This window comes from Epinephelus fuscoguttatus, linkage group LG23, assembly GCF_011397635.1.
Source record: "Epinephelus fuscoguttatus linkage group LG23, E.fuscoguttatus.final_Chr_v1".
Classification (NCBI taxonomy): domain Eukaryota; kingdom Metazoa; phylum Chordata; class Actinopteri; order Perciformes; family Serranidae; genus Epinephelus; species Epinephelus fuscoguttatus.
In genome coordinates, this window is record NC_064774.1 from 36,022,036 (window position 1) to 36,045,359 (window position 23,324).

Consider the following 23,324-nt stretch of genomic DNA (forward strand, 5'->3'; position numbering starts at 1 on the left):
GTTTTATCTGTTGTTGGAACTCTGTGATGCTTGGCCAGGTCTCCCTTGCAAGAGAGGTCTTTGATCTCAATAAAACAACCCTGGTTAAATAAAGGCTAAAACCAACAATAACGTCTAAAATCAATAATAATGGCAAACAACAAACCCGGACTTTGGCCCAGGGTTTGTTGGTTGTTTGTTTGTTGGCATCTAACCACATGCTTTTGCTGCCTAAACCTAACCATGTGCTTTTGGTGACATTTCAGCATTGGTTGCCACATGCTGTTATTGCCTAAACTTAACCACATGTTTTGTTGCCAAAACTTAACCACGTGTTTTTATTGCCAAAACCTAACCAGGTGCTTTTGTTGCCTAAACCTAACTCTATGCTTTTGTTGCCTTAAGCTAACCATGTGCTTTTGTTGCCTAAAGTGCATATACACCACCTCCCAAACACTCATTGCTAGATTGTTCTTCACCACTCATGCAAGACTCTCCAGCACTTTATTCTGGACTGATCTGCTGTTGCTGACCCTGTCTGCCTCTGACCTACCTGCTTCCTCTGATTCCCGGTAAACGCACCAGTCTCCTGTCCCTTGGGTTATAAAAACAATAAATAAAATAAAAACAAATTTGAAACTTTGAACATCCCACTGAGCATCAAAAAATCAATTATCTATCTATCTGATCTATTCTGTATAGTATAGGTCCACTACAACAAAAACAAAAACAAAAAAGTAAAATAATATTTTAAGGGCTCTAATGTAACAACACAGGGGTTGCCAAGGGGTTGAATATTTTTGCAATGCACTGTACACTGAGTAAGAATTTAACAAATAGTTTTTATTGCTAGGCTAGCCATCAAATATTATATGTCTCAGGAGTAACCAACACAGTGCCAATGAATGCCTGGCTGCCCACAGTGTGTCTACATACTGACACTTGCGGTAGATGCATTGTAATAACGTATACCGAGCTGACGGGGAGAGCCAGTGACGGACTAGCAAGGTTAGTTGAAGGATGCTCGTGTGACCACAGCAGCTTTTTATAGTAAGGTGTTAACAAAGGGCATATGATGATAGGGTCATCAATTTTATTCAGTTCAGTTACCAACTCTCCTGCAGGAAGAAACAAACAAGACTTGGATTGACTGTGTATGAAACACAAGAGGGCTTTTAATTTGAAAAAGGAAGTGCCTGGCATGTAACCAGTCCTGCCACCACTAGATGTCACATCCTATAAATGTAGGATGTGACATCTAGTGGTGGCAGTATGTACATAGTCCTAAAATGCATTAAAAAGTGAAAAGAACTGCAGTGTGCTGTCAGTCTATAGCTGTTTGTCCTGTTTATGTCTAAAGCTTTGTTCTCTGCCCTTGTCACTGGCACGCCTGTGCGTAATAAATAAAAATCATTCGATCACTTGGTATTTAACATCCATTCATCTACGTGAAGCAGAAAATAAAGTTTTATCTCCAGTTCTTTTAATCTTAATCTTCAGGCTATAATCGCTGGACACAGTAGAGGACTGTGTATTTGGCTGACATGAAATGAATTACTAATGTGGTGAAAGATAATTCATCATCATAAAGAATTGTAAAAACATTTGTCAAGTATGGATTTGGCCTATTGTCCTTGGTAAATACTTAAGGAGATGTCCCCATGTAATTTGCATAATTTGACCAAAAGTGCCACACACCTTGGGTCTTCAGCATCGGGTAGATGTAAAAATGCAGTATTGTGGAAATTCTCTGCTGCTGGTGAAAAATGAAATAGAGCCTTCTGCCGGCCGACAAGTTTTTTATTTTCTTTGCAAAGAAAACGTCAATCAACACACGAGCGGTCAGAATGAAGAAAGACCCCGAGCATGGGAAAGCCTAAACATTTATACCTGAGGAACGCCTCTTAAGGTGTGTTTCACACCCTTCTGTCTGCTGCAGGGAGCGGCACCCCTACCCAGTGTTTTTACACTCTTTTGTCTGCTGCAAGTATTGGCTCTGACCCCCTAGGGTGTGTTTCACAACTGGCGTATCCTGCAGGGTTTTGTATCTGGGTGGGAGGTTAAGAGGTCTAGACATCTGAAGTAGTTGAAAACAAAGAATACACAAAGAAATTGAAATTAAAATTACAATTCCCCCCTTTTGATTATTGATTAACTACTAAAACCAAAAAGAAATATATATATATAAAAAAATAATATATACACAGTACAGGCCAAAAGTTTGGACACACCTTCTCATTCAATGCGTTTTCTTTATTTTCATGACTGTTTACATTGTAGATTCTCACTGAAGGCATCAAAACTATGAATGAATACGTGGAGTTATGTACTTAACAAAAAAAGGTGAAATAACTGAAAACATGTTTTATATTCTAGTTTCTTCAAAATAGCCACCCTTTGCTCTGATTACTGCTTTGCACACTCTTGGCATTCTCTCGATGAGCTTCAAGAGGTAGTCACCTGAAATGGTTTCCACTTCACAGGTGTGCCTTATCAGGGTTAATTAGTGGAATTTCTTGCTTTATCAATGGGGTTGGGACCATCAGTTGTGTTGTGCAGAAGTCAGGTTAATACACAGCCAACAGCCCTACTGGACAACTGTTAAAATTCATAGTATGGCAAGAACCAATCAGCTAACTAAAGAAAAACGAGTGGCCATCATTACTTTAAGAAATGAAGGTCAGTCAGTCCGGAAAATTGCAAAAACTTTAAATGTGTCCCCAAGTGGAGTCGCAAAAACCATCAAGCGCTACAACGAAACTGGCACACATGAGGACCGACCCAGGAAAGGAAGACCAAGAGTCACCTCTGCTTCTGAGGATAAGTTCATCCGAGTCACCAGCCTCAGAAATCGCAAATTAACAGCAGCTCAGATCAGAGACCAGATAAATGCCACACAGAGTTCTAGCAGCAGACCCATCTCTAGAACAACTGTTAAGAGGAGACTGCGCCAATCAGGCCTTCATGGTCAAATAGCTGCTAGGAAACCACTGCTAAGGGGAGGCAACAAGCAGAAGAGATTTGTTTGGGCCAAGAAACACAAGGAATGGACATTAGACCAGTGGAAATCTGTGCTTTGGTCTGATGAGTCCAAATTTGAGATCTTTGGTTCCAACCGCTGTGTCTTTGTGAGACGCAGAAAAGGTGAACGGATGGATTCCACATGCCTGGTTCCCACTGTGAAGCATGGAGGAGGAGGTGTGATGGTGTGGGGGTGTTTTGCTGGTGACACTGTTGGGGATTTATTCAAAATTGAAGGCACACTGAACCAGCATGGCTACCACAGCATCCTGCAGCGACATGCCATCCCATCCGGTTTGCGTTTAGTTGTACGATCATTTATTTTTCAACAGGACAATGACCCCAAACACACCTCCAGGCTGTGTAAGGGCTATTTGACCAAGAAGGAGAGTGATGGAGTGCTGCGGCAGATGACCTGGCCTCCACAGTCACCGGACCTGAACCCAATCGAGATGGTTTGGGGTGAGCTAGACCGCAGAGTGAAGGCAAAGGGGCCAACAAGTGCTAAACACCTCTGAGAACTCCTTCAAGACTGTTGGAAAACCATTTCAGGTGACTACCTCTTGAAGCTCATCAAGAGAATGCCAAGAGTGTGCAAAGCAGTAATCAGAGCAAAGGGTGGCTATTTTGAAGAAACTAGAATATAAAACATGTTTTCCGTTATTTCACCTTTTTTTGTTAAGTACATAACTCCACGTGTTCATTCATAGTTTTGATGCCTTCAGTGAGAATCTACAATGTAAATAGTCATGAAAATAAAGAAAACGCATATATAATGTATATATATATATATATATATATATATAAGGGCATTAACAGAAAAGACTATTTGTCAAAGTGTCGACGTCAGTGGCACAAGTCGACACCCCCTGGGAGGAGTCGACAAGTCGTGTGTTTTTTCCCTCTCTCTCTCTGTCTCTGTGCTTGTGTACGGAATGCAATCGCTGCTTGTGATTACGCTGATACTTTGGAACGGCCTCTGCGAGGAATGTTCGCAGTCATTGGGGCTTTCATAGTCGAGCGCACTTCATAGGGATTTTTCACAGACATTTTTACAGGAAACTACAATGCGGAAGTGCGCTCGACTATGAAGCCCGAATGACTGCGGACATTCCTTGCGGAGTCTGCTCTGCTTATAATACGCCCAAGTATGTTCAGTCAAGGATAAAGTATCAGCGTTAGCCAATCAGAGGCAGCGATTGCATTCCGTACACAAGCACACACAGAGAGAGAGAGGGGAAAAACACACGACTTGTCAACTCCTCCCGGGGGGTGTCAACTTGTGCCACTGATGTTGACATGTCGACAAATCGACTTTTCTGTTAATGCCCTACTCTGGACCTTAATTCTCTTCCTCACAGCACTTGGCCAATTTTGATTGCAGAGTCAGAGCCATTTTCTCGTTTGACAGCACCTCCACTGGCAGGGTGGTATGCACAATGTTGTCTGAGGTCAGTGGCAAAAAAATCACTGATTTGGGTTATTGCAGAATTGACAAAGTGTGAGCCATTATTGCTGCTCATTTTAGTTGGTATTCAAATGTTCGAATGGTCTGTCTGGTGGTGGACAGAGTTGGGTATAACGCGTTACAAAGTAAGTACTTTGATTACTTTTTGCAGTAATGAGTAACCTAACGCATTAGTTTGCTATTTGAGTAATCAAATACTTGAGTACATTTTCAAACAAGCCATCAGTTACTTCTGTTACTTTTAGAACACTGGTCCTTCAGCTCCGAAACAGCAACGACTGTCTTTTGGTTCTAATAACGGAGATAACATTAAACCTGTCAGTCCGAAAGAAGTCATGAAGCTTGTGGCTCGCTACATGGTAGAAGAAATGCTGCCATTGTCTACGGCTGAGTCTAAAGGTCCTGACACACCAAGCCGACAGTCGGCCATCGACCAAAGTCGGGCTGTCGGTGAGCGTCTGTTGGTCTAGTTGTTGCGGTGTGTCCCACACCATTGGCCCTTCAGCGTTGGCGGCTTTTCGGACGATTGAGCATGTTGAATCGGCGGTGGAGCTAGTGGGTGAAAGAGATCACTCTGATTGGTTTTATTCCCTTGCCCCTGTAGCGAGTGAATCTGCCTGTAGTGAAGGGGCTAACCGGTGCTTCCTCCTCAGGCTCCACTTCACTCAGCTGCCTGACAGATCCGCTGCTTCTTCCCACATTAATCTGAATAACAAACCGGAGCTAGCTGGGAGCATGACCAGAGGGAAGCACAGCCAGTTAGGTTCCGCTAGCTTCCTAGCTAGCCCCGGCTCTCCGTTTGGATTCAAACGGAGAGCCGGGGCTAGCTGGGAGTGGATAGCGCAGCATGACGGACGGACGCGCAGCCAGTTAGCCTCCGCTAGCCTCTGAGCTAGCCCCGGCTCTCCGTTTGAATCTAAACGGAGAGCCGGGACTAGCTGGGAGCGGCTAGCGCAGCATGACAGAGGGAAGCACAGCCAGTTAGCCGGGGCTAGCTGGGAGCGGCTAGCGCAGCATGACGGAGGGAAGCACTGCCAGTTAGCCTCTGCTAGCTTCCCAGCTAGCCCTGGCTCTCCATTTGGGTCCAACCGAAGAACCGAGCCCTGGTTTGTTATTCAGGTTAAAGTGGGGAGAAGCAGCAGGTTTATCGAGTAGCTGAGTGAAGCTGAGTGAAGTGGAGGCTGAGGAGGTAACACTGGGACCCTCTGGATGTAATAGTCCGTGGAGGTGCTGGGGTGCTGGGCTGCACAGATAGGTAACACCTCGGCTGTCGGGATGTACCACTCTGTCACTCCGCTCTCTCTTATGCAGGCGCAGAACGTACATGCCACTTGGCCATCAGATGTAGTCCGTGGAGTGTGTTCAAATGCAACTGACACAGGGCGACGTGAGGCAACTTAGACGATGCAACAGTTGGCTTTCGTCGTCGCTAGTTCTTTGATGTCGGTTTCGTGTGTCCACACCTTAAAAGAAGGTGGAGGAGGACTTGCTGACAGACAGGTCAGACTCAGGAGGACTTGTATTATGCCTGGTACACACCACACAACTTTTCTGCCCGTTCTGAAAATCACTATGTCACATTACACGATTGTGGAGTCATAAAATTGTGCTGTGACTTGGCCAAAAGATATGACACACTACACGATGGCACTCACCAATTATCCCCAGTCGTCTTTTACGACGTGTGTGATGTCATTGGGTTATTCTTGTCCTATTTTTATTACTTTTATTATTATTTGAGTCACTGTGTCTGTTCACGTGCCAGCCGAAATGTTGTTGTTGTAGTCACCTAAAAGCGTCAGCAGATGGCTGGAGCTACATTTGAAGTGCCATATGTAAACATTCAAGCTACTGTATCCTCCACAACAAGTTCCTACAAATAAAAGCCTATTTAGAAAATGGAGGGATTCTCTTAGCCGTGGTTATAAGGGGCTTTTAATCTGAAAGAAATTCAGGAAGTGTTGAGTTTGAAATGATGACGCGATGTGTTAACTTTATCAAGACAACGGGAGCGGATTAAAAAGTAAGAATATAAAAACACAGAGGGATTAATAAATAATGGACCGTCTATAATGTACTCTGTTTCAAATGAAGCTGGTAGCCTCTGCAGTTGTGGTGAGTAAAAGCCCCGCCGCTATTTGTTAATGTCATTACTTTATGTCTGTCTCCATGAGGATGTAACATTGTTTGCTAGCTTGATGCTAATGACAGTACTCACCAGGCTGATAAAGTGTCTCTGCATTTTCCCCTTTTACTCTGTGTGGTAATATCCCTAGAGGAATCTACAATGTAAATAGTCATGAAAATAAAGAAAACGCATTGAATGAGAAGGTGTGTCCAAACTTTTGGCCTGTACTGTACGTGTCTGACTTTACGTCGAGTATGCTGACACAGCTCTCACTTTGGTCATACAGGGACCGGATGGCCCATAGCAGTGAGCCTGGTACCCCGTACTCCCGCAATACCCCTCCACTTGGTCGTAAGCCTTCTCCAAGTCCGCAAAGCACATGTAGACTGGATGGGCAAACACCCACGACCCCTCTAGCAGCTTTGCAAGGGTAAAGAGCTGGTCCACTGTTCCATAGCCAGGACGGAATCCACATTACTCCTCCTGAATCCGAGGTTTGATTATCGGTCAGAGCCTCCTTTCCAGCACCCTAGAGTAAACTTTACCTGTGAGGCTGAGCAGTGTGATATCCTGTTAGTTGGAGCACACCTTCCAGTCTGCTTTTTTGAAAATGGGATCCACCACCCCGGTCTGCCACTCTGTAGGCACCATACCTAACCTCCACACAACACTGAAAAGGCATATCAGCCAAGACAGTCCAACAGTGTCCAGAGCCTTCAGCATCTCAGGGCGAATCTCGTTCACACCCAGCGCCTTGCCCTTGGGTTGCCCAGCAACCTCTGCCAGGGATATGGGCGAGAGTTCCCCCACGTCTTAAGGCCCTACCTCCCCCACGGTGGATATGACGACCGGGCTCAGGAGTTCCTCAAAGTCCTCCTTCCACCGCTTGATGATGTCCCCAGTTGGTCAGCAGTTCTCCTTCTCTGCTGAGCACAGTCTGAGACAAGCCCTGCTTTTGCTTCCTTGAGGCCAACCGAAAGTCCTTCTCCATAGTCTCCCAGAACTCTTCCCACACCCAGATTTTTGTTTCAGTGACCGCCACAGCTGCAGCACTTCTGGCCAACTGGTACCTGTCGGCTGCTTCCAGGAGAACCCTGGGCCAGCCACACCCGAAAGGCCTTCCTCTTCAGCCTGACAGCCTCCCTCACCGCTGGTGTCCTTCTTAGGTTGCCTCCACGACAGGCACCAACAACCTTCCAACCACAGCTCCTAAGAGCCACCTCCACGTTTGAAGCTCTGAACATGGACCACTCGGACTCCATGTCCCCAACCTCCCCCGGGATGCAGAAGAAATTCTTTTGGAGATGGGAGTTGAAAACCCCACTGACAGGGGCCTCAGCCAGATGTTCCAAGCAGGTCTGTCAAGCACCCATCTAATCCAACTCATCATTAGGTGGTGATCAGTTGACAGCTCTGCTCCTCTCTTCACCAGAGTGTCCAAGACACACGGCCGCAGATCTGATGATACAACCACACAGTCGTTCCTTGATCTTTTGCCTAGGGTGTTCTGGTACCAGGGACACTTATGAACTTCCCTGAGCTCGAACATAGTGTTTGTTTTGGCCAGTCCATGACTTGCACAGAAGTCCAATAACAAAAGACCACTCAGGTTCAGGTCAGACAGGCCATTCCTCCCAGTCACCCCTCTCCAGGTTTCTCTGTCATTGCCCACATAAGCATTGAAGTCCCCCGGAAGAACTATGGTGTCCCCAGCCAGCAACCCTTACAGGACGCCACCAAGAGACTTCAAGAAGGCCGGGTACTCCGTACTGCTGTTTGGTGTGTATGCACAAACAACAGTCAGAGACCTTCTCTTTGCGAACTGCAGGTGCATCGAGGCGACCCTCTCGTTCTCTGGGGAGAACCCCAACACGGCAGCACTCGGCCGGGGGCTCGTGAGCATCCCCACACTGGCCTGGTACCTCTCACCCTGGGCAAGCCCCTCTCCAGGAGTTTGGCTCCAGAACAAGTGCTGCGCATCCAGAGGTGAGCCCGACTATATCTAGTCAGTATCGCTCCACCCCCAGTGATCAATGCATGTTGGTAAAATAATGAGATTGTTGTTTTTTTTTCATTATCAAAAACCTACAGTCTTCAGTCAATAAATGAACACACATGAAAGTGTCTTAACAATATGGGCAAGTATTGTGCCATCAGTGGGTAAAGTAAGTGGTCCATATTGTATAACTACACTGAACAAAAATATAAACGCACCACTTTTGTTTTTGCTCCCATTTTTCATGAGCTGAACTCAAAGATCTAAAACATTTTCTATCCACACTAAAGACCATTTCCTCACAAATATTGTTCACAAATCTGTCTTAATCTGTGTTAGTGAGCAATTCTCCTTTGCCGAGATAATCCATCCCACCTCACAGGTGTGGCATATCAAGATGCTGATTAGACAGCATGAATATTGCACAGGTGTGCCTTAGGCTGGCTACAATAAAAGGCCACTCTGAAATGTGCAGTTTTATCACACCGCACAATGCCACAGATGTCGCAAGTTTTGAGGGAGCGTGCAATTGGCATGCTGATTGCAGGAATGTCCACCAGAGCTGTTGCCTGTGAATTGAATGTTCATTTCTCTACCATAAGCCATCTCCAAAGGCGTTTCAGACAGTTTGGCAGTACATCCAACCGGCCTCACAACCACAGACCACGTGTAACCACACCAGCCCAGGACCTCCACATCCAGCATGTTCACCTCCAAGATCGTCTGAGACCAGCCACCCGGACAGCTGCTGCAACAATCGGTTTGCATAACCAAAGAATTTCTGCACAAACTGTCAGAAACTGTCTCAGGAAGCTCATCTGCATGCTCGTCGTCCCTCATCGGGGTCTCGACCTGACTGCAGTTCGTTGTCGTAACCAACTTGAGTGGGCAAATGCTCACATTCGATGGCGTCTGGCATGTTGGAGAGGTGTTCTCTTCATGGATGAATCCCAGTTTTCACTGTTCAGGGCAGATGGCAGACAGCATGTGAGGCGTCGTGTGGGGGGGCGGTTTGCTGATGTCAACGCTGCGGATCGAGTGGCCCATGGTGGCGGTGGGGTTATGGTATGGGCAGGCGTATGTTATGGACAACGAACACAGGTGCATTTCATTGATGGCATTTTGAATGCACAGAGATATAGTGACGAGATCCTGAGGCCCATTGTTGTGCCATTCATCCACGACCATCACCTCATGTTGCAGCATGATAATGCACGGCCCCATGTTGCAAGGATCTGTACACAATTCCTGGAAGCTGAAAACATCCCAGTTCTTGCATGGGATGCTCTGGGTCGGCGTATACGACAGCATGTTCCAGTTCCTGCCAATATCCAGCAACTTCGCGCAGCCATTGAAGAGGAGTGGACCAACATTCCACAGGCCACAATCAACAACCTGATCAACTCTATGCGAAGGAGATGCGTTGCACTGCGTGAGGCAAATGGTGGTCACACCAGATACTGACTGGTTTTCTGACCCCCCCCCAATAAAGCAAAACTGCACATTTCAGAGTGACCTTTTATTGTAGCCAGCCTAAGGCACACCTGTGCAATATTCATGCTGTCTAATCAGCATCTTGATATGCCACACCTGTGAGGTGGGATGGATTATCTCGGCAAAGGAGAAGTGCTCACTAACACAGATTTAGACAGATTTGTGAACAATATTTGTGAGGAAATGGTCTTTAGTGTGGATAGAAAATGTTTTAGATCTTTGAGTTCAGCTCATGAAAAATGGGAGCAAAAACGAAAGTGGTGCGTTTATATTTTTGTTCAGTGTAAATCATTTGTGAAATGGCCACACTGTGACTTTTGAAGCACCTGGCCCCAAGGAGATGAAGGCTGGGGTAGTCGTTCCAGCAAGAACTTCAATCCACTATAACCCCTGATTATAAGATTTATTTGGGAAGGGAAAGGTGTTGTTCATACTGTCATACACATCATCCAGTTCACAGAAAAGGTACGCTAACTGACAACCCAAAAAAGGTACTTTAGCCCAAAGTGAAACCAGCTACCTGGGCTACATACCCGGGGCGCCAATGGAAAGACTGATGTTACTAAGGTTCTTAATGGCTTAAATTGTACTTTTTAAATTTCCATTGCTGTTAGCAATATGTGTATTACCAGCAAGTATTTAAAGCTATTGTTTGATTCATTCAGCCATTTTGTCTGTCGGCGTGGAACCCTCCTTTATGAAAGTGAACTTCATTTGTTCCTGTATTGATGTTAGGAAACAGTACAAAGCAGAGCTCTGGACCAAGTTCCATAACTGTCTTGCTTATATTGGTTCTCCCAATCTAACTGCTGGCTCACATCCTGAACAACGGGATTTGAAATCTCCACCCTAACACTTGGACACAATCATTGATCAGGCCCTAACTTTTAATGAGAACTCAGAGAGCCTTTTAAACACACCCAAACAACCAAGCTGAGGGCATTTCATTATTTAACATAAAGGATGGTACAGCAACTTTAGAGCAAAAAGAAAGAAAAAAACTCTCCAAAATTAACATTGCATATCCACTGCACTCAAAGTGTGAGCTGCTTCTCTCTGGACATCACCCAAGCACCTAGCAGTCCAAGGACCCTATTGAAATGCAAGGAATTTTTATTATTGCCCGAGCACCACGCAGTGCGAGGATCCTATTGACATGAGGGGAATTATTATTTTTCCTTGAAATAAATTGCCCCTGTGGGCCCACCACCCTCAGGGACAGAAATCGGGGTCGGGTGCATTGTGTGCCGGGCGGCAGGCAGGGGCGGGGCCCCTGGCGTGCCGATCCCTGGCGTCGTGGACTGGCTTTTGGAATGTGGAATCTCACCTCTCTAGTGGGGAAGGAGCTGGAGCTGGTGCGGGAGGTGGAGCGGTACTGACTAGATATAGTTGGGCTCACCTCCACGCACAGCACTGTTTCTGGAACCAAACTCCGGGAGAAGAGCTGGAATCTTCACTTTTTCTGGAGTTGCTCAGGGTGAGAGGCGCCGGGCTGGTGTGGGGATACTCACAAGCCCCCGGCTAAACGCCGCCGTGTTGGGGTTCTCCCTGGAGAACGGGAGGGTCATCTCGATGCGACTGTGGGTCGCAAAGAGAAGGTCTCTGACTGTTTGTGCTTATGCACCGAACGGCAGTGAGGAGTACCGTGCCTTCTTGGAGTCTCTTGGCGGCGCCCTGTAAGGGGTGCCAGCTGGGGACGCCATAGTTCTCCTGGGGGACTTCAATTCTCACGTGGGCAATGATGGAGAAACCTGGAGGGGGATGATTGGGAGGAACGGCCTGCCTGATCTGAACCCAAGTGGTGCTTTGTTATTAGACTTCTGTGCGATTCATGGACTGGCCTTAATGAACACCATGTCCAAGCACAGGGAGGTTCATAAGTGTACTTGGTACTAGAACACCCTAGGCCAAAGATCAATGATCGATCTTGTGATCGTACCAGCAGATCTGCGGCCGTGTGTCTTGGACACTCTGGTGAAGAGAGGAGCAGAGCTGTCAACTGATCACCACCTGGTGGTGAGTTGGATCAGATGGCGGGGGGAGGCTACTGGACAGACCTGGTAAACCCGCTGAAGCAAAAACCAGAGTGTGGGAGGAGTTCGGGGAGGCTATGGAGAATGACTTTCGGTTGGCCTCAAGGAAGTTCTGGCAGACTGTTAACCAACTCAGGAAGGGAAAGCAGGGCTTGTCTCAGGCTGTGCTCAGCAGAGAGGGAGAACTGCTGACCCAAACTGGGGACATCGTCGGGCGGTGGAAGAAGCACTTTGAAGACCCCCTGAACCCGGCAATCACGTCCACTGTGAACAAGGCAGAGCCTGAAGACTTGATACTCTCACCCATAACCCTGGGAGAAGTTGCTGAGGTAGTTAAAAAGCTTCCCAGTGGCAAGGCACCGGGTGTGGATGAGATTTGCCCTGAGATGCTGAAGGCTCTGGGCACTGTTGGGCTGTCTTGGCTGACATGCCTTTTCAGTGTCGTGTGGAGGTCGGGTACGGTGCCTGCAGAGTGGCAGACCGGGGTGGTGGTCCCCATCTTCAAAAAAGGGGACCGGAGGGTGTGCTTCAACTATTGGGGTATCACACTGCTCAGCCCTCTGGGGTAAAGTTTACTCCAGGGTGCTGGAAAGGAGGCTCCAACCGATTGTCGAACCTCAGATTCAGGAGAAGCAATGTGGATTCCATCCTGGCCGTGCAACAGTGGACCAGCTCTTTACCTGGAGGAGTTGTGGCAGTTTGCCCATCCAGTCTACATGTGCTTTGTGGACCTGGAGAAGGCTTACAACCGCGTCCCTAGGAGGGTCTTGTGGGGGGTACTGTGGGAGTACAAGATACCAGGCTCGCTGCTACGAGCCATCCGGTCCCTGTATGACCAAAGTGAGAGCTGTGTCCGCATACTTGGTGTAACATCGAACATGTTCTTGGTGGGTGTTGGCCTCTGCCAAGGTTGTCCCTTGTCACCAATCCTGTTTGTGACCTTCATGGACAGGATTTCCAGGCGCAGCCGGGGGGAGGAAGGGGTCCAGTTTGGGGACCTCAGAATTGCATCTCTGCTTTTGGCAGATGATGTGGTTCTGTTGGCTCCATCACATCGTGAACTCAGCATGCACTGGGGCGTTTTGAAGCCGAGTGTGAAGCAGTTGGGATGAGAGTCAGCACTTCCAAGTCTGAGGCCATGGTTCTCTGTCGGAAACCGGTGGATTGCCCTCTCCGGGTTGGGGGAGAGTTATTGCCTCAAGCGAGGGAGTTCAAGTATCTTGGGGTCTTGTTCACGAGTGAGGGTAGAATGGAGCGTGAGATGGATTGGTGGGTCGGTGCGGCTTTTGCAGTGATGCGGGCGCTGCGCAGATCCGTCGTGGTGAAGAGGGAGCTGAGCCGGAAAGCAAAGCTTTCGATTTATTGGTCCATCTACGTCCCAGCCCTCACCTATGAACTCTGGGTAGTGACTGAAAGAAAGAAGAAAAAAGATTACAGTGACCTTGACTTTTGACCACCAAAATCTAATCTGTTCATTGTGAGAGATTGAGATATCATGGTATCACCAAGAGAGATCGCAGATGCAAGCGGTGGAAATGAGTTTCCTCCATGGGGTGGCTGGGCTCAGCCTTAGAGATAGGGTGAGGAGCTGGGACATCCAGAGAGAGCTCGGAGTAGAGCCACTGCTCCTTCTCGTTGAAATGGGTCAGTTGAGGTGGTTCAGGCATCTGATTAGGATGCCTCCTGGGCGCCTCTCGCTGGAGGTGTCCCAGGCACATCCCACTGGTAGGAGGCCCCGGGGCAAACCCAGAACATGCTGGAGGGATTACATATGTTGTCTGGTCTGGGAACGCCTTGAGGTCCCCCAAGAGGAGCTGGAAAGCGTTGCCAGGGAGAGGGATGTCTGGGGTGCTTTGCTTGGCCTGCTGCCCCCACGACCTGGCCCCAGATAAGTGGATGAAAATGGATGGATGGATGGAATTATTATTTTTCCTCGAAATAAATCGCCTTTTAGGGGGTATTAACATACTCGAAAACCTGCCAATGTTTGCATGCGCTTCAGTCGCCGTGTAAATTTACATGTGATATGGCTATCATAGGTGGGAGAGGCAAAATGGCTTGGCCACGCCCCTTAAAGAGCAGCCCCCACAGCATGTTTCACCGACATGCATGAAAATAGGTACATACCTGTATCATGCCCACATGAACAAAAAGTCTCTTGGACCCATTGCCTAAACCCAACAGGAAGTCGGCCATTTTGAACAGATCTATATCTCAATATTCAGTGAAGAGTACAGTGCCACATAGCAGCCACAGAAGTTTGTCTTTTCAGACACTTATTTTTTGATTTACCTGACATTCACATGCTGTGGTCTATATTTCATGTATAGGAACATCACATATCATTAGTGCCTTCTCCTACTCCCTCTAGTGGGAAAAGGAAGTGGTACAAAATGTGAAATAGTCATCTCAGGACTGAATGAAGGATATGCCATCTCACTCCTTCCTGTACTGTCTGACTTTGATGGAAGTGAACTGATGCGTTAGCCTGCGTCCTGCCAGCACCCCCGAGTTGCATGAAGGTGCCAGGGCCAGTACATTGCTGCTTGCAGCTTTAATGATTATTATTGTTATTCTTCTTCAATAGTGTTTTCGCAAATTCCCGTGAGATGGTACATCGTAGAGACATGCAAATTTTACCAATGATTGGAAGTTGTGTGCAAATGGTGCTCAAGATAGAAAATTGCCAATAGGCCAGATGGGGGCCTATTAAGGTCAAGGAAAATTTGGTTTTGAAGGGCCACCACCCTCAGACCGTGTCAGTTTGACATGAAACTCTACACACATAGTCAGGTGAAGGGATTCTATGAAAGCCTATAGAATCCTCAAGATCCGCCCACTAGAATGTTGGCCATATTGAATTTTTTGAAAAACACCTTTTTGACATCTCTTCCTAAGTCGTAGGTCCAATTTGCACCAAACTTTCTGTAAATCATCATGGGATGAAGGTTTGTAAAAAGTATCAAAGACTTTTTGACCTGCTATTGTGTTTTGGTGATATTGACCAATGAACTTTAGAGGGGGCATGGCTTAGCACAGAAATGGACTGCAGTTGACCAATGGGTAGTGACAGTGCTGCCAAAAAAGAGCATGGCCTCTTAAAGATTTAGACAAAAATGAACAACTATCTGTCTGATTGTCATAAAATCTGTTGTTTATGTTTAATGCAGGTGTCCTGAACTGTCAAAGATTCTACCCAGCTTTCAAGTTTTAAATGTCCATGCTGGCTTGAATCCAAGAATTGCCACTTGCGGCTTTATTACTGTATATTTTCTTTGTTCGTGCAGTATTATGTGCATGTACCTTTGCTTTACTTGAGAGATGCCAAAGACGGATTTCCGCTGAGGTGGACAATAATGTCAACCTAATCTAAGGTAGGGTTAGCAACAATGGCTGGTGAACACAATGGAGCATTGAGCATCTAAGGAACCAAAGACCAAAATAGAGCTAAAAAAGGTGTAACTGTTGGACTCATATTCCTCAGGTGGCCAGAAACACTAATACTAGAGTGCTTGATGTATCATGAGATACATTTTTGCTTACATGTTTGCCATAACAACTTTATACACAAATGTCAGATGTTATCGGGTTGTCCATCTCATCCTCGTGATCACAGTATCTCAAGAACATCTTGGGGAAATGTCCTCATATTTGGTACAAATGTCCCCTTGGACTCAACGATGATCAATTAGATTTTAGTTGTCACAGGTCAAGGTCACTGTCTGTCTCATTCTTGTTACCATGATATCTCAATCTTTCACAATGAACAGATTAGATTTTGGTGGTCAAAAGTCAAGGTCACCATGACCTTGCATCCATCTCATTCTCATGAAAGCGAATTTCTTCAAATCTGAGATGAACATTCACTTGGACTGAGGAATAAACTGATTAACATTTGGTAGTCAAAAGGTCAGAGGTCAAGGTCACTGTGAGCACACAAAACATGTTTTTGGCCATAACTCAAGAATTGATACGCTAATTATGACAAAATGTCACACAAATGTCTCATAGATAAAATTATGAAGTGATGTCATTTTATATTCAAAAGGTCAAAGGTCAACTTCACTGTGACATTATAATATTCTGTGTGAAACTCTGGCCATTACTCAACGTCACACCTCAGGTTAAAGGAGGGGAGACATTTGGTCTGATACTGTATGGTGACAGTTATCTTGGGTGTCCACCTTGAAACTGTTGTTACTGTATAGATCTTCTGCGCTCTCAGGGGTACGATGTGTGTGAAGCATCCATGTTTTCACAGACATGAATGTAAACTGTAAAAGAAACTTGACTGGTGCATGGAAGCATACAACCACAGGGCGGTAATTCTAGTTTTCAGCTTGTTGTATAATTACTCTGTCACCAAGTGGCCAAAAAAACAATTAACAAAGCTTTAAGACTCAGGGATCAAAGGAGCGTTTGCATTAATATCACACACTTAAACCCAGAAGACGGCCGGCTCTGGCCCAGAGGTAGAGCGGGGTGTCCACCAATTGAAAGGTCATCAGTTCAAATCCCGGCTCCTCCAGTCTGCATGTCGAAGTATCCTTGAGAAAGATACTGAACCCCAAATTGCTCCTGATAATGCCTCCATCGGTGTGTGAGTGCGTTAAAAACTGAGTAAGCAGGTGGCACCTTGTATGGTAGCCTCGGCCACCAGTGAATGTGTGTTTGAATGGGTGAATGTGACTGGTAGCGTAAAAAGCGCTTTGCATGGTCGGATGACTAGAAAGAAATATAGGTCCAAGATAAGCCAACATGGACAACATTAATAGAACAGTTTGAATTTTGTCGTTTCTTTTTGGAGCCTGTTTCAGATGTTTGAGTTTCCCTGCAAGAGATTCAAGTTTCTGTAAGGTGATTATTCACTAGTATGAAAGAAAACCAATAGCTGCATGGAAGGTAGGAAATCAATCACAAAATGTATGTTATGCTTTGATAAACCATAACCATGATTCAGCTTTATATTACTGTTTTTGATTGATAGTAATGCAAAGCTTAACCATGGTTATGGTCCTTTAAAACATGAACAAAAAGAATATAAAAGATATGAATCCACACTCAAATAAAAAATCTTTATCATCCTCTGAACTCATTAAAAGTGAACCTGGTTGCTCAGGGTGGTTTTTGAAAGTACACCCTGATAATCCAGCCTCCCAGTGCATCTCAGCACACCATCCACACATTTTTTTTGATAAGCACAGAGCTCTGGCTGCTAAATCAGCCATCAGCATTAAAGCTGGCCATGTAATCCAAGTGATCTCAAGTTAAACACTGCACACAGGCCGGTGAGGAAGATGAAAACACTTGCCAGCTCACCACAGAGAAATAGCTCACCTCTGCTATGCCACTCCATTTTCTCCAGTTGCATCAGAACACTCTGGGAAAGCTGATTGCTGAGTGGTGTGGCGGGTTTTTGGGTGTGTATGTCTCATTGTATGTGTGTGTGTGTTTGTCAGTGGTTGATGTCCCACTGTGTGAAGGAGTAAATATTCTCATCCTTAACCAGGCTGACGTGCTTGCTCATCATTCTCCTTCATCAAGACCTCTTCTTCAGGGCTCCCTCCTGTTGAACCCTCAACCCTTGGCTAAATGCTGCAGCATCCCCTTTCCTGTGTACTTTGGATCGCTTTAAGAATTTTCTCCAGACAGCTCTCAAAAGCTGCATACTAGAAAAAGCAAATACAGCTAATGTTACATTTGCAGTCTTTAACCTCTTTTCACCCGGTTAAATTCACTTTCTTAATCCATTATAAATCAGTATTTGCTAGCTTAATCTGCCTTGCATGCATAATGTGGTTGAGGGAGAATGTTTCCTGGATTAGTCCTTCCCCTGTATATTCCTGACAGGAAGTTGAGACATTAATTATCCATGAGCACTCACCTCTCTTAGCCTTGCTGAGCTGAAACCTGTGTGGTTTCTAAAACCTGTCACAAACACTCACCTTCACTCTGCTTGGCAGGTGTGACTGAGTCGTACTGGAGAAACAATCCAGCAGCTAGCTATCAATCTCAAGCACATACAGCAGTCTATACCAGCTCTTAAAGCTGCCAGATTTAGGGATTGGCCAGTACTTCATTGCTAGCCTGCAGCTGTTTTCGCCTCACCATGGCAATGACAGATTGGCCAGCCCTTTTGATTTGTCACCAGGCTCAGACCATCAACAACAAAATGGTAATATGGTGAAGAGAGGGCTGATATAATGCCTTCGGGGCAGTTTGAGAGAACATGTGGACTACCTTTTCCCCAGCATTTTAAAGATTTAATCTCCCTTTGTCAATACAGAGGTTTTTCATGGAGCTGCTGATTTTGGAAGCAAAAATGGAAGCAAGAATAGTTAAATGATAGATAGATAGATAGATAGATAGATAGATAGATAGATAGATAGATAGATAGATAGATAGATCTATTTATGTTGCATGTGCAGCAGGCATTTTAGAGGTCATTTTCTTTCAATTATTACCATACTGCCTTGTGCAATTGATGTGACTCATAAGACCATAGCAAAATTAAAACCACAGAAATGTTCTTAACTGCTTCTTGTTCATGTTTGTGTCTGCCTGCTTTCAGGTCTACTGACTATGGCACCACCTACACCAAACTCAACCTGATGCCAGGAACAACTATTGTGGTGACCAGCTTCTATATCTGCCCAACCAACAAGAAAAAGGTAGAAATGTCCATTTTGTACATAAGCTTGCTGAAATGCACTCCTGATGTGGTCATCTAGCACTGGCAATTTAGATGTTCTTGTGTGAGCTGGAGATCTGAATTTCATTGGCAGGCTGGGTAGGAATTATAAGACATCTAGATGAGATGTAACGGGTGTGACTGAACCCAAATGCAGCACTCCGAGGCAGGCGGACAGTTGGTAATGACTTATTATATACAAAGGTAACATGAACATGAGCTGACAAATAATTCTTCAGGCGCAGAGCCCCTACACAGTCTCTGGGTTCAGGATCCAGGGAATGAGCCGACAGGTAGGTAATAGAAGGACACACACACAAGGCAATGTGTGGTGTCTCACAGCAGGCGACTGACAGCAGGTGGGAACACTCACTTTGTGACGTCATAGCAGGAAAACACCACACAGCCACAGGCAGACAGCAACCAGAGACACTGAGGCCAAACTCGTGGTCAGGGACAGAAGGCTGGTGAGTTTACAAAGAAACAGATGACGTAGACAGGTCAGGAACAAGCAGGGTTGGTACCAGGGAATCAAGCCAGGAGTGAGTGCTGGAATGTCTTGCATGAGGTAGAAGAACAATCTGGCAGTGAGTGTGTGGAGAGCAGGAGTCTATATACTGAGCCAGTCAGTGACTGAAAGCAGATGAGTGGAGTTGGGCTCATTAGGTGGCAGACTGAGTGAGCAGGTGAGCAGAGTTGCCTTGATGAATGGGTGTGGCTGCCAGCCAGAATGGAGCAGAGGTGGGGTAAATGGAAAAGTACTGCATGAGGTGAGCAGAGGAGCAGAACTGTGATGAGAGATTTGAAAAAAAAAAAAAAGTCCACTCTAACTTAAGGCAAAGTACTGCTTTAAATTAGATAGCATTAATGCAAAGAGTAATAAAAAATCTATTACTATAAGAATATTGCATTACTCATTCATTTCTGTAACCGCTTATCCTGTTAGAGCTTGTGGGTGTGCTGGAGCTTACCTCAGCTGACATTAGGCGAGATGTGGGGTACACCCTGGGCAGGTCGCCAGACTATTGCAGGATATTGCCTTATCAGAGTAAAAATACCCCTCTGAACCACCTTAAAGGTGGCTGTGGTTCAGGAGGTAGAGCAGTTGTCTACTAATCTGAAGGATGGTAGTTTGACCCCTGGTGCCCAAGTCTACATGTCCAAATGTCCTTAGCCAAGATAATGAGCTCCAAATTGCTCCTGATGGCTGTGCCATCAGTGTGTGCATATGTGTGAATATTTAGCTGTAGAGCAGGTGGCACCTTATAAGGTAGTCTGTGTGTGTGTGTGTGTGTGAATCACGCCTGTGTTGTAAAGTGCTTTAGTGGCTGCTAAGACTAGAAAAGTGCTTTATAAAAGCAATCCATTTAACATTCACTTAAAGGTGCACTTCACCTTAATCCACTTAAAACCATCTTCAGATTAATTAACACTTTGGATTGATTAAGGTTCTATGTGTAGGACTTGAAAATGTATGATTTTGTTGTCACATGTGGGCATATAAAAATACCCAGCCTTGTTACCAGGTAAAACTTTGATATCAGTGGTTTAGTGAAAATGGTTAGGGTACATTGTGGTTATGGCAAGTAAACTATCTTCAAAAAATCAAGTTTCAATGAGGCTCTACTCTCAGGTGTTGTCATGATTGGTAAGGGTTGGGGGAAGTCTGAAAAAGCCGAATTTAAGAGTTTTAGTTTACTGCCATAGTTTAAAGCAGACACTTGTAGTTTGTTTTTGTTTGCTACTCAAAATGTCATGGGCTCATTTCTCTGGGTCGTCCAGCAGGACGGTAGCAGTATTCATGTTGACACTTTTTTTTCTTCTTCTTTTTTTTGAGTGAGTCATCGCTGCACTTTCAGTGGCTTTTTACCTACTTTGTTAAAAAAAAAAAAAATTCATTGTGCAATAAGATGTTTACAAAAAGAGTGAAGACAAGTACATAAACAAGAAACAGATAAACAGATTATGTAATGTGGGACCAAGACAAAAGACCAACCAATAAAAAGACAAAAACAAATATGAAAGATTATATCATGATTTGAGACTTGTGGGTGTGTAGTCAACAATGGGCCTCATGCAACAACATTCTCTTAAATTTCTCTTATATTTTCTCTTATTTTTTGGGTTAAGAGAAAAAATAAGAGAATGCAAGAGATGCACCAAGCGCTCTTACTATCCAAATCCGCTCTTACCCAGATGCAGTGGCGTGCACAGACTTTTTGAAGGGCAGGGGCGAAAAGAAAAAAAGGGCACATACAGCGCATTCTCGCCACTGAAGAGGGCACTACGTTCCGCGTGTTTTCAAGGGCACTTATGTTTATGTTTATATGTTATACAAATGGCACATTATATAGCCTTAAAACAGACTAACTAGACAGACTACTCAAGTTAGTTTGTAGTTAGGATCAGCATCCATGAGAACTGTGTAGATTCAACGATGGACTGTGAAGAACACACAGAGACATGGATGTATGAAAGATGTTGTATGTTTTATGGCTCCAAAGAGGGCACTTTAGCGTACGTTTTGGCTCCCAGGAGGGCACTTTGGCTGCCAAGAGGGCACTTTAGCGCGTGTTTTGGCTCCCAGGAGAGCATTTTGGCTCCCAAGAGGGCACTTTAGCGTGCGTTTTGGCTCCCAAGAGGGCACTTTACCGCGCGTTTTTCAACAATTGGGCCACGAGGGGGGGCGACCACCCTGCCCCCCCCCCCCCCGTGCACACCACTGCCCAGATGTGCTGAATGATGAATCCCACTTGATCGTAAATTGGAGGCGCGTGGCCGATTGTTTGCAATTAGCGTATGTGACACCCACTAAACACCATATAAGGACAGGTGATGTGCCGCGTTCAAAGACCTAACTCTGGCACAACAATTGGAGAGATGTCACTGAAAAAGGGAATTAGAAAGAAGAACTTTAGCAACAAAGAAATTGAGGGACTATTAAATGAAATTAAATGCAGGAAACATAATTTTCCAGAGTGGCAGTACTGGTGTTACAGGCACATCAAAAACACAGCAATGGCAAAATATATGCGATGCTGTGAATGCCGTGTCAGCAGAAATACACACACTTGCAGAAATGAAAAGAAAATGGTTTGATATGAAAATGGAGGCTAAAAGGGCATTATTAACATCAACCTGCTGGTCAGCTGTGTACAGGAAGGAAATGTATTGTGGCATAATAGAAATGATGGACTTCAAAACTTGTGGAAGCACACGGCTCAAAGTGGACTGAGAAATTCCCGACCTGTCTACTATCTTTCTCTGGAATTATCCTGTGGCCAAAACTTCAAGTACGCTGAGTAGCTGAAGGTGTGGAGGCACAGGATTTGACCGGAGTGTGTTTCACAAAAGTTTTGGCTCCAGAAGTACAAATCCAGAAGTATAATACGTGGTAATCTAAAGCGGCTGAGCAGCCATTCATCCGTCTCTGCAAAAAGATCGGCACGATCTCTTAAAACGCGCTCTCTGTGTAAAGCCTGGTTGGCCAAAGCACCCAGCAGCAGCAGGTAAGCCATTGTTCAGGCGCAGAACTTGTGAGATAATCCCAGGGTATTTATAGTCTTGACTGGGTTCAATTAACCAATAGGATTTATGAATTAAATAGTAAATCATTAAAAGTCATTTAAGGCATATAATAATCTATATTAAATAATCTGTTTTCCTATGCTCCTGAAATAAAAAACATATGTTTCCGTGCATTCGACAAGCAATTTTTGAGTTGTGTAAACAGGATGATTTTCTCTTATCTTGGTAGGAGTGCTCTTAACCACTCGTAAATTTTGTTCTTATCTAAGAGAAGAGCAAAAATAAGAAAACACTGGTGAATCCCAAAAGTCGGTGGGTAATAACAAAATAAGAAGATCAAGGATACAAACAAAAATAAGAGAAAATCGATAATCGTTTCTTGCACAAGGCCCATTGTGCATGTGTTCAAGGTAAAGGGTGTGTGGGATTGGTGTGGGGGGTGGGATGAAGGACATAAGACATCCTGTATATTTATTTATATATTCCTCCTCCTCTTTTCCCCTAACTTGTAGAAAGAGAGTAAAGAAAGAAAAAGTACAAAATAAATTAAAGCTGCAAGCAGCAATGAACGGGCCCTCACAGTCCACGTGCGTCGGGGCATGCTGCCGTCGGGGGCCATGCACCTAGAAGTCTTGTCAGCTGTAATAAAAAAAATAAAATAAACGTTATCTCTTACTTACATTTCCAGTATACAGGTAGGCACCCAACCCACGTATGTATTTTTCCAAAAAGTAGAAGCTGAATACATGCCCAATAGTTCAAGGTCTTCTGACTCTTTAAAAGTTGACATGGTGTCTCTAGCTCAAAGTATGAGGGACAAGAAGAAGTTGAAAGTCAATGAGTTTTGAAGAGGATTTGAAGACTTTCCAAATTACTTTCATTCTCACTAATTAGACTGCCACCAGAGCGCCACCTATTGGCTGATTTGCACTGAATTTTGCACAATCCCTCATTGAGCCATGGAACACAATTAGCAAAAGTGTTGT

The 23,324-nt window shown here is 45.1% G+C and overlaps 1 protein-coding gene across 3 annotated transcripts in view; it reads left to right on the top strand.

Moving 5' to 3' along the window:
- sorcs2 (sortilin-related VPS10 domain containing receptor 2) overlaps nucleotides 1-23,324 on the top strand; it is a 1,110,317-nt gene that overhangs the window by 406,105 nt on the left and 680,888 nt on the right. For all 3 annotated transcript variants that reach the window (XM_049568808.1, XM_049568804.1, XM_049568807.1), the window contains exon 3: nucleotides 18,691-18,790. In XM_049568808.1, coding sequence (XP_049424765.1) covers nucleotides 18,691-18,790 — 100 coding nt within the window. The remainder of the gene's footprint in view (nucleotides 1-18,690; nucleotides 18,791-23,324) is intronic.